Here is an 18,137-nt window from a genome sequence, read left to right on the forward strand (position 1 = left end):
ATATATATATATATATATATACTTGTAGACCTGCTTCACCATTCTTAAGTGTTCCCACTACAAGTGGGGAGCCAGGGCTCAAACCCAGGTCCTTGCGCTTAGTACTACTATGTGTGTTTAACTGGGTGCACCACTGCCTCGCCCCAGGCATGAAAGTCTTTTGCATAATAATTATGATGTCTTCCCAGCCCAAACCAAATATATATATATATATATATTAGCCAGAGCACTGCTCAGCTCTGGCTTAAGGTAGTGCAGGGGACTGAACCTGGGACTCTGGATCATCAGGCATAAGAGTCTTTTTGCATAACCATTATGCTTTTTACCTTTTTTTTTTTTTATTGTTGTAGTTATTATTGTTGTTGTCATCGTTGTTGGATAGGACAGAGAGAAATGGAGAGAGGAGGGGAAGACAGAGAGGAGGAGAGAAAGATAAACACCTGCAGACCTGCTTCACCGCCTGTGAAGCGACTCCCCTGCAGGTGGGGAGCCGGGGTTCGAACCGGGATCCTTATGCCGGTCCTTGCGCTTTGCGCCACCTGCGCTTAACCCGCTGCACTACAGCCCGACTCCCTGCTTTTTACCTTCTGTCCTGCTTTGCTTTTATTTTTTTCCATCAGGGTTAGTGCGGGGGTTCATTATTGGTACTACAAATCTACTGCACCTAGTGGCCATATATTCCTTTTTACCCTTCCTTCCTTCCGTTCCCCCTTCCTTCCTTCCTTCCTTCCTTCCTTCCTTCCTTCCTCCCTTTCTCCCTCCCTCCCTCCCTTTCTTTCCTTCTTTCTCTCTACTGTATTTGATAGGAACAGAGAGAAATTGAGAGGGAAGTGGAAGAGAGAGAGGGAGAGAGAAAGATAGATACTGGAGGTCCAGGAGGTGGCACACCTGGTTAAGCACATACATTACCGTATGCAAGGGCCTGGGTTCAAAACCCTGGTCCCCACCTGCAGGGGGAAAGCTTCACAAGTGGTGAAGCAGTGCTGCAGGTGTCTCTGTCTCTCTCCCTACCTCCCCCTCTCCTCTCAATTTCTTTCTGTTTCTATCCAATAGTAAATAGATATATTTAAAACAAAACAAAACAAAATAAAAAAGATAGAGGTATGGGGGGAGGTAAACAGGAAGTGATAGCTTAATGGACAGTTTCTTTTATTTGGGTGGGTGTCATGAAAATATTCTCAAATTAAATGACAGTGATTTTTTTTTAGCTTTATCCCCTTCTCCCAGGCCAGTGATTGTTCACACTTCCATAAATACATGAAACACCACTGTACTGTATGCCTCTAAGTTTATTTTAATAATCTTTCAATAAAACTCAAGTTAAATGAATAAATAAATGTACTTAATGCTTTCTAAGAACCATAGATGATTTTTTTCCCCGACTTTTAGTTAGCAAGGACTGTGCAGCCATATTGGAAGAACAGTGGTACTGATGTGGGAATGACTGAAGGCTGAAGTGTAGCAGACACTGTGCCAGCGGCCAAGGATTCCATTAGTGTCCCATCCACCTCCCCCATGTGCACGTGAAAACTCACTTTCAGGTTCAGAGCCGTAGAGGAGGCTGGGGGAAGGCAGTCTCTCCACTTCTATGCTGCCTGAAAAGAGGCATCTCTTTAACCACTTGGAAGTCTCAAGAGTGTGACTTAATTAAACTTCAATTTCTGGAATGTATAAATAATGAAATAGGGCATTTATGTGTACTGCTATTTACTTTGTAGCCTATTACCGCCAAACACACTGAATTATGAAAGCAAGCAGTAGGTTGTTCTCTGACCCTCTTCTCTGCTGTCTCCTGCTGCCCCTTTATCAGCGCTTCTCCTTAACTGACAAGCTGAATTAACTCAGGTAAGCCCGATGCTGTGATAGGGAGCAGATAGACAGTGTGAGCTTGATGGGAAAAACTCAGTTCTTAAAAATACAGCCCAAACCAGTGCTGTGGGGAAGGGCACAGAAGTATTTGGGGACACGGGAGGGGAATTTGAAGAAGCTGAATATGCTTACCTTAGGGAGGGAGGGTAGAGTAGCAGAATGCCCCCTTCTCAGTAGAATGTTTTTTCCCCCCCAATAGAAACTTTAGCAAGATGACTTTGCAGTTGTTTGAGCCTGCAAAAGCCTACAAATGACAGTTCAGGAAGTGAGAACAATATTATGACACCGCCCCAGGAGAGGCTGGCATTCGGTGATTATGTTTACACCAAGCACTGGCAACAAGAGGTACTTAAAAGTTCCGTGCAAACCACATGAAAATCCCTTGACAAAAAAAAAAAATTGCTAGGGTCAGGTGGTGGTACACCTGGTTGAGTGCACATGTTACAGTGTGCAAGGACCCAGGTTTGAACCCGCAGTCCCCACCTGCAGGGGGAAGCTTCATGAGCAGTGAAGCAATGCTGCAGATGTCTCTCTGTCTCTCCCTCTCTATCACCTGTTTCCTCTTGATTTCTTTCTTTCTTTTTTTGAATATTTATTTATTCATTTCCTTTTGTTGCCCTTTTTTATTGTTGTAGTTATTATTGTTGTTGTCATTTTTGGATAGGACAGAAAGAAATGGAGAGAGGAGGGGAAGACAGAGGGGGGAGAGAAAGATAGACACCTGTAGACCTGCTTCACCACTTGTGAAGTGACTCTCCTGCAGGTGAGAAGCCGGTGGCTTGAACCGGGATCCTTATGCCAGTCCTTGTGCTTTGCACCACCTGTGCTTAACCTGCTGCAGTACCGCCCGACTCCCTTTTATTTATTTTATTTATTTATTTTTTAACCAGAGCACTGCTCAGCTCTGGCTTATGGTGGTGCAGGGGATTGAACCTGGGGCTTTGGAGCCTCTTCATTTCTGGTTGTCTCTATCCAATAAATAAATAAAGATAATAGCAAGAAAAAAAATTTTTTAAGATAGATTTCTTTAAAAAAAAAAAGCCCCCCCCCTGAAGCTGTGAGTAGAGTTTTCCTTTGGAAACCCATACATGGGGCTGTGGAAGACAGCACAATGGTTATATAAAACACTTTCATGCATGAGGCTCTGAGGTCCTAGGTTCAGTGCCCAGCACTACCATAAGCCAGAACGGATCAGTGCTCTGGTCTCTCTCTCTCTCTCTCTGTATATATATATATCTGTATCACTTTCTCATTAAAAAGAAGAAAGAAAGAGAGAGGAAGGAAGGAAGGAAGGAAGGAAGGAAGGAAGGAAGGAAGGAAGACATGATGCTAAGGACTGTGCTAATAAGCCACTTTTAATGACCCATGGTGTAAAGTTAAGTATCTTTAATATAATCCAAATTAGACAGAAGAGCTGACATTTTCCTTGAAGTTAGGGTATTATTTTATGAACAGAGGCAACAGAGTGCCAAAAAAAGCTGCCAGGGGAAGCTTAATGAAATGATTTGTAAGTGCACTCAGCTCTCAATAGTCTGTATTTAGTTTGGATGGTGGTAAGTGAAACACGGCTGTGTTCCTAAGCAAAGTCTGAGTCCAGTGCACAGAATGTGCTCAGTGTCTAAGGTCGGTCATTCTGCTTGTATCTACTTTGTATGCCTGTATCTACTTTTAGAAACCCTTGTACACCTCCACGTGCATAGTGACTAGCATGCGGCAGCGCAAGGGTTCACATCCAAGAAGCATTACTTGTGAACTGTGCTTTATAAGTCATTGTGCTATATTTAGTGTCACATACAAGTGCACCAGAGAAGGACCCCCTTTGGGCAGGTGAAGTCTGTAGCACTACTCAGGGCTCCTGGCTCAGTGGTCTGTGCATGGACTGAACTTCAGTCTCTCACTCCAAACCTCCCTGCGCACAGCACTTCACCACCCATCCATTAGCCATTAGCTGAGGTCATGCACAGTGGTATGATTCTCTTCCCTACAAAATTCTACAATGCTGCCTGAACTAATCCTCATTAAAAAGAACTAGCGGGGTTAGGCGGTGGCACACCTGGTTGAGTGCACATGTTACATACGCAAGGGCCTGGGTTCGAGCCCCCAGTCCCCACCTGCAGGAGAAAAGCTTTGCGAGTGGTCAAGCAGTGTTGCAGGTGTCTCACTCCCTATCACTCCCCCCCCCCTTCCCTCTCAATTATGGCTGTCTCTATCCAATAAGTAAATAAAGATAAAAAAAAAATGACTAGAAAGCTGGATCAGGGAAGAGAGTAACTCCCAAATACGGGAAAAGTATATATTGTTAACTGTAAATCCCATCAATTTGATCTGGGACCCATATTTGTCACAGGAGCATGTAGGACCATTCCTGTAGGAGGTCTGACCTCGCATTCAGGAACATTCTAGACTGCCCTAATTTCAGGATCCATCTTCCTCAAGTGGTAGAGTATGTTGTCCAACCTCCCTTCAGATAATGGAACATTCCATACCATTGTTGATCCACATTGAGGGCAAGGTCCTATAGGGGTCCACAAAGGGGTCCATTATGTTGTTCTTGATGAAGATGACCAGCGACAGTGGAGACAGGGATCTGTTAGAGGTCTAGGCCCATCATGTCTGTGTGGGAATCCCAGGACTCCCTTACTCTTGACATAGATTCTATTTCAGGGGCCAGGTGGTGGCCTGGTTAAGCACTACACATTATAGTGCGAAAGGACCCAGGTTCAAGCCCCTGGTCCCCTCCAGCAGGGGCAAAGCTTCATGAGTGGTGACGCAGGGCTGCAGGTGTCTTTCCCTCTCCTCCTCCCCTCTCAATTTCTCTCTGTATCAAATCATAAATAAATAAACACAATTTTAAAAAAGTATTTTACTTATTTTTGAGAGAGATGCAGAGAGAGAAAGACACAGAGAAACACCAAAGCACTGCTCAGCTCTGGCTTATGGTGGTGCGTGGGATTGAACCTGGAACTTCGGAGCCTCAGGCATGACAGTTTCTTTGCATAACCACGATGCTATCTACCCCCACCCAATAAATACATTTTTAAAAGATTCTATTTCTGTATCTCCTTCTCCTTTTCAAATCAGGATGTTGTTGAAAATTTTTACATAATTATTTATTTATTTATAAGAGGGAGACACCTGTGCACTGCTTCATCATTCTTGGAGCTTCCATCCTTGCAGGTAGGGACCAGGGGCTTGAACTAGGGTCCTTGTGTCCTTGTGCATGGTAATGTGTGTGCTCAACTGGGTGCACCACCACCCAGCCCCACTTTTTTTTTTCCTATCTCTTTTTTTAAAGAATTTATTTATTTATTCATGAGAGAGATAGGAGGAGAGAAAGAACCAGACATCACTCTGGTACATGTGCTGCTGGGAATGGAATTCAGGACCTCATGGTTGAGAATCCAATGCTTTATCCACTGTGCCACCTCCCGGACCACAACAGCCCCACTTTTTTTTAATTAAAAAAATTATATATATATATATATATATATATATATATATATATATATATATATATATATATTTGCCTCCAGGGTTATCGCTGGGGATTGGTGCTGGCAATAAGTTCACTGCTCCTGAAGGCCACTTTTCCCCCCCATTTTTGTTGGATAGGACAGAGAGGAATTGAGAGAGGAGGGAGAGATAGAGAGGGGGAGACAAAGAGATACTTGCAGACCTGCTTCACCATTTGTGAAGCATCCCAGCTGCAGGTGGGGAGCCAGGGGCTCAAACCCAGATCCTTGTGCTTATCCTTGTGTTTTTTACTATGTGCACTTAACTGACCCCCTTAAATTAAATATTTATTTATTTTTACTGTCTTTTTTAAAAAAATATTTATTTATTTACTGCTGCCAGAGTCATTTAACTGGGGCTTCAGTGCCAGTACTGTAAGTCCACCACTTCTGGCGGCCATTTTCCCCTCCTCCCTTTTTTTTTTTTTTCCTTGATAGTTGATAGGACAGAGAGAAATTGAGAAGGGAGAAATAGTAAGGGAGAGAGAATGATAGACACCTGCAGACCTGTCTCACCACTGGTAAAGCTTCCCCCCTTCAGGTGGGAACAAGGGGCTTGAACTTGAGTTCTTGTGCATAGTAATGTGTACACTATAGCCTGGCCCCCAAAACTGACATTTCTATCTCATCTGCCCCCTCCAAAAAAAAAAAGGGGACAGCTTTTTTTTCTTTCTTTCTTTTTTTTTTTTTTTTTTTTTTTTAACCAGAGCACTGTTCAATTCCGGCTTATAGGTCAGGGGTGGATAGCATAATTGTTATGCAAAGAAGCTCTCATGCCTGAAGCTCCAAAGTCCCCCGCCCAACATAAACCAGAGTTGAGCAGTGAGTGCTCTAGTGGAGAAGAAAGGGAAGAAAGAAAGAAAAGAAAAAAACAACTTTGTCTTATACTGGTGGTGGTGGGGGACTGAACCTAGGACCTCAGAACCTCAGGCATGAGAGTCTCTATCCCCACCAAGCTTCCTCATCTATCCCCACCCCAGCTTCCCCCCCCCAACACACAAAAAGGCTAACAACTTAATAGAGGGAGAAAAATACAGTCTCCCCAACTAGACCTTCATGCTTGAGGCTCCAAAGTTCCAGGTTCAGTCTTTGGCATGAGCATAAGCCAGAGCTGACCAGTATTCTGGTAAAACAAACAAACAAACAAAAAAACAGCTTGGGAAGTGGCATAATGAATAAAGTATTGAACTCCAAAGCATGAGGTCTTGAGTTCAATCCCTGGCATCACATATGTCAGAGTGATCACCTGGTGTCCCCTCCACTCTCTCAGTAATAAAAAAAATAAATATTAAAAATATTAACTATACAAATTATGAATATATCAGAGGAAGAAATTAAAAATACAGATAGACAAAAAAAGAATCACTTATAATTCCAATTTCATAACCACTGCTATACATTTTGATATACTACCCTGAAGAGTTATACCTAATATGTGAGTTATGAATATAAATATGTAAAATACTAACATTTAAAAATATGGGATAACTGAAACAACAAGGGCAACAAAAGGGAAAATAAATAAATATTAAAAATTTTTTAAATATGGGATAACTATAATATTTTCCCTTACAAATTTGAACTTTTTTTTTTAATAGTATCTGTTGGGAGTCGGGCGGTAGCACAGTGGGTTAAGCGCACATGGTGAGAAGTGCAAGGACAGGCAGAATGATCTGGGTTTGAGTCCTCAGCTCCCCACCTGCAGGTGAGTCGCTTCACACACGGTGAAGCCGGTCTGCAGGTGTTTCTCTCTCCCCCTCTCTGTCTTCCCCTCCTCTCCCCATTTCTCTCTGACCTAACAACAACGACATCAATAACAACAACAATAAAACAACAAGGGCAACAAAAGGGAAAATAAATTTAAAAAAATTTTTTAAGTATCTGCTTTTCCTTTTAAAAAATATTTATTTATTTCCTTTTGTTAGCATTTACTTACTTATGGAAGGAGAGAGAAAAACAGGGCATGGGACCAGGTGGTGGCACACCTAGTTGAGTGCACGTTATAATGTGCAAGGACTGGGGTTGAAGCCTCTTGTCTCTGCCTACATGGGGAAAACTTCACAAGTGGTTAAGTAGTGCTGCAGCTGTGTTTTTCTCTCTCTGTCCCTTTTCCCTCTCAATTCCTCTCTGTCTCTATCCCATAACAAAACAAAGCAAGACAGAGCATCACTGACACGAGATGCCAGGAACTGAGACTACAGCAATGCTTCACCACTAGCAAAAGTTATCTTTTGCATGGTGCTCCCATGAAATGACTGGGGATTTGAACCCAGTTCCTCACACATGGTATAGTGTGTGCTATACTAGGTGAGCTATCTCCCAGCCTGGGCTATCATTGTGGCTCCTCCTCCTCCCCCTTCATTTTTTGTTTTAATATTTATTTATTCCCTTTTGTTGCCCTTGTTGTTTTATTGTTGTAGTTATTATTGTTGTCATCGTTGTTGGATAGGACAGAGAGAAGTGGAGAAAGGAGTCCGGCGGTAGTGCAGCGGATTAAGCACACGTGGGCCGAAGCACAAGGACCTGCGGAAGGATCCCAGTTCGAGCCCCCAGCTCCCCACCTGTAGGGGCGTCACTTCACAAGCGGTGAATCAGGTCTGCAGATGTCTATCTTTCTCTCCCCTTCTGTCTTCCCCTCCTCTCTCCATTTTTCTCTGTCCTAACAACGACAACATCAATAGCAACAACAATAATAACTACAACAACAATGAAAAACAACAAGGGCAACAAAAGGGAAAATAAATTTTTTTAAAAAATGGAGAGAGGAGGGGAAGATACTTAACCCACTTAACCACCCGACCTCATGAGCTTAATGTGCAGCTTGGCGATACGAGAATCCGGCATGAAGCCCAGCCAATCTATCTTGGCGTCACTCTCGATCGCACTCTGTCATTTCACGAACATCTCATAAAAACTGCAGCAAAGGTGGGCGCGAGGAATAACATCATTGCAAGACTGGCCAGCTCCTCATGGGGCGCGAGCGCTTCCACACTACGATCATCCTCTCTGGCATTATGCTATTCCACTGCAGAACACTGTGCCCCAGGATGGTTCCGTAGCCCCCATGTCCACTTGGTCGATTCCAAATTATATTCCTCCATGAGGATCATTTCTGGAACCATCCGTTCCACCCCGGTTCCATGGCTGCCAGTTCTTAGCAACATCGCCCCGCCAGATATTCGTCGGGATGCGGTATCATCTAAGTTCATTTCCCACGTCTACACTCGACCGGACCTGCCAATATACGCGGATATCTTCGCCCACCCTGTCCAACGCTTGACGTCTCGTCACCCAATCTGGTCCCCTACGCCTACACTGAACTTCTCTGTTCCAGACTCTTGGAAACAGAGTTGGCAGTCAGCTGAGGTAAAGAACAAACCCCTCATCACAGACCCCTGCAAGCGTCAACCCGGCTATGACCTAGCACGTTATGATCGGGCCCTCCTCAATTGCTATCGAACAGGCCATGGCCGGTGCGCCGCTATGTTCCATCGCTGGGGAGCCAGAGACGAGCCGAACTGCCCCTGCGGCTCCAGACAGACTATGACCCACATAGTCAACGACTGCCACCTCTCCAGATTCAAAGGAGGTCTCGAAACTTTACATCAGGCTCAACCTGATGCTGTTGACTGGCTACGGAAGAAGGGCAAACGCTAGAAGGAGAACCGCCCTACTACCGTCTCTATAGCTCCTGACCTTCGAGCTATAGAGGTTCCCATGACTCTCTTCCTTGAATTCAGCTGATTTACTCAAACAGCCCACAGATCTCAAAGAAGTATTTCTCTTGCCCAATTATTACAAAATGATATAACTCAGGAGAACCAGATGCACAGGGCAAGGCCTGGGAAAAGGGCATGGGGCTTCTGTGCTAGCTCTCTGCACCTGGCACTCTCCATATAGCTAGCTGCACCTGCTCACCAACGAGCCAGATCTTTGAACCCTGTCTTTTTGTTTTGTTGAGACAGAGATAGAAACTGAGAGGCAGTTAAGAAATGAAAGAGACCACAGCACAGAAGCTTTCTTCAGTGCGGTGGGGGTCAGGGTTGTGCACGTGGCAAAGCAGTCCACTGTCCAAGTGAGCTATTTCTTGGGCCCTGCTTTTGAGGTTTCAGAGAGACCTCATTACATAGGCATGGCAGAGTACATCATAGGTCCCTGACAGCTACTTCCCTTCCCCAAAGGCCTGGGGGTAGGACTGAAAGTTTCAACCTCTAATCACATGTTGGTTCTCCCAGCAACCATCTCCCACCCTTAAATGAGTCTTAAAAGTCAGTGTATCAATATAATAAGCAATGCATGTACAGTTCTCACCACAGAAAAGTCCAGAATTTTTAGAATCTCTGTTTAAAAAGCATATATTTAGCGACCCAGAAGTTGGCACAGTGGATAACGTGCATTGGAGTCTCAAGCATGAGGTTCTCAGATCAACTCCCGGCATCGCATGTGCCAGACTGATGCTTTTGTTGTTGTTGTTTTAATTAATTTATTTATTGGATAGAGACAGAGAGAAATTAACAGGGAAGGTGGAGATAGAGAGGGAAAGACACACACACACACACACACACACACACACAGCTGTAGCATTACTTCACCACTTGTGAAGCTTTCCCCCTGCAGGTGGGAACCAGGGGGTACTGGGCACTGAGCATCTGGATCAGGATACATACACACAAGATGCACATTTGCTGGCTGTGGATTAAATGACAGAAGTGTATTACTGGGCAGAGAGGAGGCCTAAATCTGCCTTAGAAACTATATTTTAAGAGAGAACATTGATAATTAGTCCAACACAGAGAAGAAGGGAAAAAAAAAGAGTAAAATTCAGGAGACAAGTGAGGTTGAGAAATCAGTAAGAGCCCTAGGTTAGTGCTAATAATGGAGAAATGGTGATTTCGCAAGGAATAGCACAGTGGGCCAAACAGGTCCTGTGAGGACGGAGCCACTAATGATCTCATCACAGAACTGTTATGTGTCAGAGCTGAAGAGAATTTAACAAACTTTTGGATCAATTCTCTCATTTAAAAAAATTTTTTTAGGGCGGAGGGTAGATAGCATAATGGTTATGCAAACAGACCCTCATGCCTGAAGCTCCAAAGTCCCAGGTTCAATCCCCCGCACCACCATAAGCCAGAGCTGAACAGTGCTCTGGTTAAAAATATTAATAATAATAAATAAAACATAATAACTACAATAAAAAATTTTAAAGCATTTATTTATTTATTTCCTTTTGTTACCCCTTTTTTTATTATTGTAGTTATCATTGTTATTGATGTCATTGTTGTTGGATAGGACAGAGAGAAATGGAGAGAGGAGGGGAAGACAAAAAGGGGGAGAGAAAGATAGACACCTGCAGACCTGCTTCACCACCTGTGAAGCAACTTCCCTGCAGGTGGGGAGCCAAACCGGGATCCTTGTGCTTTGTGCCACCTGCGCTTAACCCGCTGCGCTACTGCCTGACTCCCCAATTTTCTCATTTTAAAGATGGCAACATTAGTGGCTTCAGACAAGAACCCAATTCTCAGGATGTCAGGTGCCTTTTTTTTTTTTTTTAATTTCCTTCCCCATATGTAGGCTCAAAGAGTTCTCAGAAGCAGGTTGGACAGATAGTCTTCTAGAGTTTAAAGTCTATTTCCAAGTAAAGTTCTTTTTACAATTCAGTTTTAATGAAAAAAAAAAAAAGGCTCTGTCTTTTAAAATTTTTTCATATATATATATATATTAAATATATGAATATTTTATTTTGATTTACTTCTTTACTAGATACAGAGAGAACTTGAGTGGGATGGTGAGATAGAGAGAGAGAGAGAGAGAGAGAGAGAGACACCAGCAGCACTGCTTTACCACTCATTAAGTTTTCTCCCTGCAGATGGGGTCTGGGGGCTTGAATCTGGGTCCTTGTGCATGGTAACATGTGCACTTTACCAGATGCACCACCAGCCAACCCCTTCTTCTTACCTTCAGTGAAGATGAGGCAGTTCCTCATGGTTCCCTTTTGACCAGGCAGCCAGGAGGCTGAGAGTTCTACTTAACATCTAATTCTTGGGGCTCATGCAGTAGCGCAGCGGCTTAAGCGCACGTGGTGCAAAGCGCAAAGACAGGCTAGGGATCCTGGTTTGAGGCCCCGGCTCCCCAACTGCAGGGGAGTCGCCTCACAGGCAGTGAAGCAGGTCTGCAGATGTCTATCTTTCTCTCCCCCTCTCTCTCTGTCTTCCCCTTCCCTCTCCATTTCTCTCTGTCCTATCCAACGGCAAACGACATCAACAACAACAATAATAACTACAACAAGGGCAACAAAAGGGGGGGAAATGGCCTTCAGGAGCAGTGGATTTCATGGTACAGGCACCGAGCCTCAGCAACAACCCTGGAGGCAAAAAAAAAAAAAAAAAAAAAAAAAAAACCAAAAAACATCTAATTCTTATAACAATGGAGGCTTCAGTTTTTGACAAATAGTACTTATTTTCCCCCTACTCTTTATGACTCTTCATTCTTTTTATAGGTGCCACAATGGTCTTATTGTATATGTGCTTTTTACTCTAAGTCATCTCAAATTCTTTTTGGAAGCCGGCCAGGTATAACTCACCAACACACAAAGTAGAAGGGAGATTTCCTTTCTCTTGTGCACTGAAGTGACTACCTATAGTGTGGTATCCATTCTCAGATGCCACCCTAGACCTAAAAGCTCAAAATGTACCTTCTGTCTTTAAATTTATAGAGAGGGGAAGCCACCACAGGACCAATTGCATACAAATGAGTAGTTAGAAAATTGTAGGGTCTGCCTGCTAACTAGGCAAGTCCCTGGAAACTTCTCAGAAATGAAAACAAGATGTGAAAGGGGAGTGTTATGTTTCCTGTGCTGACACGGCAGAAAACTTCACTAACTGCAGTACCCTGGGATGTGCGTGTTATGTGTGTGTTTGGGGAGGCCTGCCGGGGTGTGTGCATCCCATCCTCGGATGGTCAGCAGGTGGTGGGCTGTACCACATCCAACTCCCAGTTTTCTGCTGACTACAACCACAAGTCTGACCCTCCCGGAGCTTTGGGAAATGAGATCATGTAGTTTTCATCTCTTCTGGATTCTGGCCACATAAAAAGATTAAAGTACTCAGTTTTCTGAAAACATGAGGCTTTTCTTTTTCCTCCCTAAAATGAAATTCCTCCTAAACCACAAAAATTTAACCCAGGCAGGATCAGGAAAGCAATAAACGAATCTATGCTCAGATTTTTTCCTCCTGTTCCCTTACTGCTCCAGAGTCTTCTTTTTGCCATTCCTGACCAGGTAGGTAGCAAAAGAAATATTAAAGAGGTCCAGAAAAAAAAAAAGTCAACTTCTCTAGAGGACACTTGGCTTTCAATGTGCATGCATTTGAGGCTGACACTTGCTGTAGCTTTTCCTTTTCCTTAGCTTAAAATTTTTGTTCTCTATTCCTACAGTGTTGGCCAGAATTTCCATGATAATCTAAGAGATATGTTCCAAAGAAAAATGGCCTCAAGAGGTGCTGGTGCTCATGGGAATACTCCTTCCCCCAAAACATTCATTTGGATTCTGTTCATGATCTCTTCTTAGTCAGAGCCAATTTGTTCAGAGACAGAAAAGGAGATGTTGCCCCAATGTTCTGGACACCTTGAAGAATCAGACAGGCCCAAAAATCTGTGAGATTTGTTTAGAAAAATCTCAGTACAGCCATAAAAGGCAGGATGACATTAGCACGGCAGCTAAGAAGAGCCAGACCTGGGTCCAGACTGACTGATCTTTATCCTTCTTATCCAGATGTGGTGTGTGCGTGCGCGCGCGCGCACACACACACACACACACACACACACACACACACACACTTTATGTCTATGAACCTTGGGCTAATGCTAAACCTTTTGTTGTACTTTCCTGGTATTCAAAATGAGAATAAAATTTGGTCATCTCCCCAATAAAGAAATTAAAATAAAATAAAATAAAATAAAATAAAATAAAATTTGGTCATCATCACACATCCAGAAATACTTAAGACACTGATAGCCAACCTCATACCCACCCATGGTTTCTGATTTAGTGATGCTAGTGGGATAGAGCCAGAGAACCTGCATTTCTCCTCCTTTTTCTTCTTTTCTTTCTCCTTCCTTCTTACCTGACCTGGACCTCAAAGGTCCGGCTTATAGTGGTGGTGGGGATTAAACCTGGGACCTTTGGTGCCTCAAGCATGAAAGATCCTACTATACTACCTCTCCCCAACCATGAATCTGCCTGCCTGCTTTCATTCCTCCTCCTCCTCCTCCTCCTCCTCCCTCTCGCGCTCTCTCTCTCTCTCTCTCTCTCTATATATATATATATATATATATATATATACACACACACACACACACACACACACACACACACACACACAGAGGGAGAGAGAGAGAGAATGGTAGAGAGAGAGGGAGGGAGAGGGAGTGAAAGAGACCATAGCATCACCAAAGCTTCCATCAATGTGGTAGGAGCTGGGCCCCTACCTGGATCAAGCACTTGGCAAAGCAGTGTACTATCAAAGGGAGGTATTTTACCATTTCTGTCAAGGCCCCAGGCAACTCTCTGTTGCTAGTTCAAAGGCCACACTTTAATGAGAACCATTATCATAGGGTTATGTTTCGATGACATCATCAATACAAGTAAAGTGTCTGATAACAAAGATATTATTATGCACTGCTGTAGGCACAGTGCCTGACAAAAGGTTAGTTGTATTAAATGGTGTCAGTTACTTTGTTCTTTCTTTCTCTCTCTCTCTCTTTATTTTTACAAGAGCACTGCTCAGCTCTGGTTTATGGGGAGGGGGGTGGATTGAACCTGGGCCTTTGGAGCCTCAGGCATAACATTCTCTTTCCATAACCATTATGCATCTACCCCTGCCCCTTTTTAAAATGCTTTATTATTTTTTTAAATCACTATATTTTAATTTTTATATTTATTTATTTTCCCTTTTGTTGCCCTTGTTTTTTAATGTTGTTGTAGTTATTATTGTTGTTATTGATGTCATTGTTGGATAGGACAGAGAGAAATGAATAGAGGAGGGGAAGACAGAGAGAGGGACAGAAAGACAGACACCTGCAGACCTGCTTTACTGCCTGTGAAGCGATTCTCCTACAGGTGGGGAGCTGGGGGCTCGAACCAGGATCCTTACGCTGGTTCTTGCGCTTCGGGCCACACGCACTTAACCCGCTGGGCTACCGCCTAACTCCCTATATTTTAATTATTATTATTATTATTTTTTGCCTCCAGTTGCTGGGGCTTGGTGCCAGCAAGTCCACTGGTCTTGGTGGATATTTTTTTTCCTCTTTTGCCCATTTTATTCAGTAGGACAAAGAGAGTAATTGAGAGGGAAGAGGGAAAGATTGACACCTGCAGACCTGATTCATGATGCGTCCCCCTGCAGGTGGGCAGCAGGGCTCGAACCCAGGTCCTTGCACTTAGTACTATATGTGCCATTGCTTGGCTTTTTTTTTTTTTTCTTCCCAGAGCAATGCTCAGCCCTGGTTTATGGTGCTGTGGGGGATTGAACCTGGGATTTCAGAGCCTTAGGCATGAGAGTCTCTTTGCATAACCATTATGCTATTTACCCCCACTTAAAAAAATTACTTTTATTTGTTGGATAGAGACAGCCAGAAATTGAGAGGGAAGGGGGTGATAGAGGGAGAGAGACATGCAACACTACTCAATCACTTGCAAAGCTTTCCCCCTTCTGGTGGGAACTGGGGGCTTGAACTTGGGTCCTTACACATTGTAACATGTGAGCTCAACCAGGTGCACCACCACCTAGCCCCCCTGACAATTCTTTATAAGGGTGTTTGTGTGTTTCTTTCTCTAGTTACATGAAAAGTGCCAGCAACAGATTTAGTCATTATGGTCCAAATGAATTATTCAATTCATTTTAAATAGGGAAGAAACCCAACAAAGGAAATCAGATGCTGCCATGTCAGAAACATCAACAGCTCAGAAAAGACTGAGGAGCTGGGTTGGAGTAGATAGCATAATGGTTATACAAAGAGGCTCATTCAGGAGGATCCAAAGTCCCAGGTTCAATCCCCCACACTACTATAAGCCAGAGCTGAGCGGTGCTCTGGTAAAAACAAACAAACAAAAAGAGGAACTTAAAAAATAGAGATATTAACTCTTCCTTTAAGATTTTGTAGAATTCATTTGTAAAACCATCTGGGCCTGGACTTTTATTGTTGGGAAGGTTCTTGATGGCCGTTTTAATATCTTTGGCTGTGTTGGGCCTGTTCATGTTTTCTAATTCTTGGTTCAATTCTGGAAGGTTATATGTTTCTAGGAACTTTTCTGTTTCTTCCAGATTCTTTACCTTGATGGCATCTAGTTGTTCACAGAAGCCTGGCATAATACTCTGGATGTCTGTTGTAATATCTCCTCTTTCATTTACAATCCTATTTATTAGTCTTTTTTTTTTTTAATAAAGTACCTCTGACCAAAGGTTTGCCAATTTTGTTTACTCTTTCAAAGAACCAACACTTAATCAGTTTCATTGATCTTTTGTATGAAAAGATAGAGGAGACAGATGGTACAAGCAGGGAGGGTTGTTAAGAAAGCTCTTCACAACAAAGGAAATGAAGGCAAATCCCTTTCCAGCCATCTCAAGGCTGAAGATAAAATACTCACATGAATAAGCCTAAATCTGTGTTAAGTTTTGCGAGGAGAAAGAAAGCATCAAGCATGAAGTCAAAGGTTAAGATGCTTCCCATGATGGACCCTTTAACCACACTTGAGCTTGAAACAGAACAAGGAACAAGCACTCCCCTACCACTCCCCCACCCCTGCTGCCTTTCCGGTGCCACGCATCGCTTCTCGCCAGGAGAAAACTTTTTAATAAATGTGACGGGCTACCTCCTACACTCATCGCAGGGCGATTCGTGGTTGCATGCGAGGCAGCCCGTCCTTGATAAACATCAAACTTCTCCAACTCCATCAGACATGCTTTTGGTTAGAAAAAGAAAAAAAGAAAAGAAAAAAAAAAACTCCAGTGAAACATGAGACTTTGATAAGGCATTCTTGCACCACGACGGCTTTTGAAAAACTAAACAAAGGGCGCGTGTTTGCAAGAAAGCAGAGAGGGGGGAAAAAAAAAAAAAAGGAAGGGTATTTAGAAGCCACTTTCTGGCGCTCCTCGGGAAAACCCAGGTGCTTACGAGCACGGCGCGGCTGGGAGGACTCGGTGGATGTGGCCGAGGTGAAGCTGGGGGTCCTTGGCTCAAGTTGGAGTCTGTCCCTCCAGCCCAAAGCGGAGGAAGTGTGACACGGGGCCCCCCGGCTGAAATGCTGGGTCTGCCACGACTCACCTCGCCAACTTCTCCAGGCTTGCGGAGCTCCGGCGACCCGCTGCGGGGCGCAGTCGTGGCGGTCGGCGTCTGCGAGCGGCGGGGCCGGGGAGGGCGCGGGGGCCCGGGCCGGGAGGGCGCGCAGGGCGGCGCTGCGGGGCGCTTGCGGGGCGCGCGGGCGGCTCGGGGGCCGCGGGAGGCTCGGCGCGGCGGGCGCGCAGGGACAGCAGCCCGAGCAGCAGCGCGAGCAGCGCCAGCAGGAGCAGCGCGGCCGCTTTGCTGCGGAGCTTCATGGTGAGGCGCGCCGGCTGCAGCCCCCGGGCGGCTCGGCCTCCTGGCGCATCGCGGCGCGCGGGTGGCGGGGAGCGTGCAACAGCCGCCTCCTGCGCTCGCCTGCGGGGACTGGGGTCCGAGGAGGCAGTCGGTCGGGCAAAGGCTCTGGAGGGGGCGGGAGGGGGTGAGCGCGGGCTGGGCTTGAGGAGGAGCAGCCCGCGCCTACCGTACTGTGTGGAGTAGCCGCCCGCCCACCAGATGCCAGACTCTTCGCTCACTCCAGGTACAGCTCCTTCAACCCCCCCACCCACCCCGCCCCGCTTCCTCCATCCCTCCATTACTCCGTCCATCCGATGTTGCATCCAACCCCAGCAGTGCCATTCCTTCATTTACATCCATGGTCTTTCGCGTCCTTCTTCATACCTTCCTCTATCTCTCTGTCCTTCCTTCCCTTGCTCGTCACCGGCCTTCATCGCTCTGGGCTAACTTTTCCAGAGATAGATAGATAGCTAGGTAGAGTCGGAGACCTCACTACCAGAGCTTCCTCCCAATGCGGTGGGCTGGAACCTGGCAAAGCCGCGCATTATCTAGGTGCACTGTTCTGCTTCTCTCCCACCCTCCCACCCCTGGTCGTTTATTTTAACCCATCTAGCCACACATTCACTCACTTTATACATTCTGTTGGCCAGGAACATCTCTATCACCTTTCCCCAGCGCCAGAGCCAGAGCCAGACAGTGACAGATCTCTGTTAGATAAAATCACCCGTGGAGCCTGCAAACGTTGTAGTGTGAATTCAAAGTTTGGCTTTGGAATCTGACTCTGCTGTTTGATGACCCTGAACGAGTTGCACAGCTTTTTTTATTTTTATTTTTATTTTTTACACTTTAGGTTTCTTGCATACCAAGTGGAGATGGTAATAAAACTGCTCTCTAGAGGGATTTTGTCAACATTAAATTATGCATTCATAGAAAGAAGCACAGTGCCTGACTCACAAAATGTACCGGGTAACATCTTGTCGCAACTAACACAATAGAACATAACTTGTTATATATACATAAGTAGACTTGTTAGTTCCTTTCTGATTGAGAATAACCTTCCAATGGAGTGGATGGATTATGGAACTATGGTGATGGGAGTTGTATGGAATTGTACCCCTCTTGTTCTACAATCCTGTCAATCATTAA

The 18,137-nt window shown here is 44.7% G+C and overlaps 1 protein-coding gene across 2 annotated transcripts in view; it reads right to left on the bottom strand.

Annotated features, from left to right (window-relative positions):
- Positions 1–17,235, bottom strand: part of GXYLT2 (glucoside xylosyltransferase 2) — a 104,575-nt gene extending 87,340 nt beyond the window's left edge. For both annotated transcript variants that reach the window (XM_060202860.1, XM_060202861.1), the window contains exon 1: positions 16,701–17,235. In XM_060202860.1, coding sequence (XP_060058843.1) covers positions 16,701–16,972 — 272 coding nt within the window. In that variant the 5' untranslated portion in view covers positions 16,973–17,235. The remainder of the gene's footprint in view (positions 1–16,700) is intronic.
- Between the last annotated feature and the right edge of the window lie 902 nt (positions 17,236–18,137).

The sequence above is a fragment of the Erinaceus europaeus genome, chromosome 12 (assembly GCF_950295315.1).
Source record: "Erinaceus europaeus chromosome 12, mEriEur2.1, whole genome shotgun sequence".
In the NCBI taxonomy this organism is placed as follows: Eukaryota; Metazoa; Chordata; class Mammalia; order Eulipotyphla; family Erinaceidae; genus Erinaceus; species Erinaceus europaeus.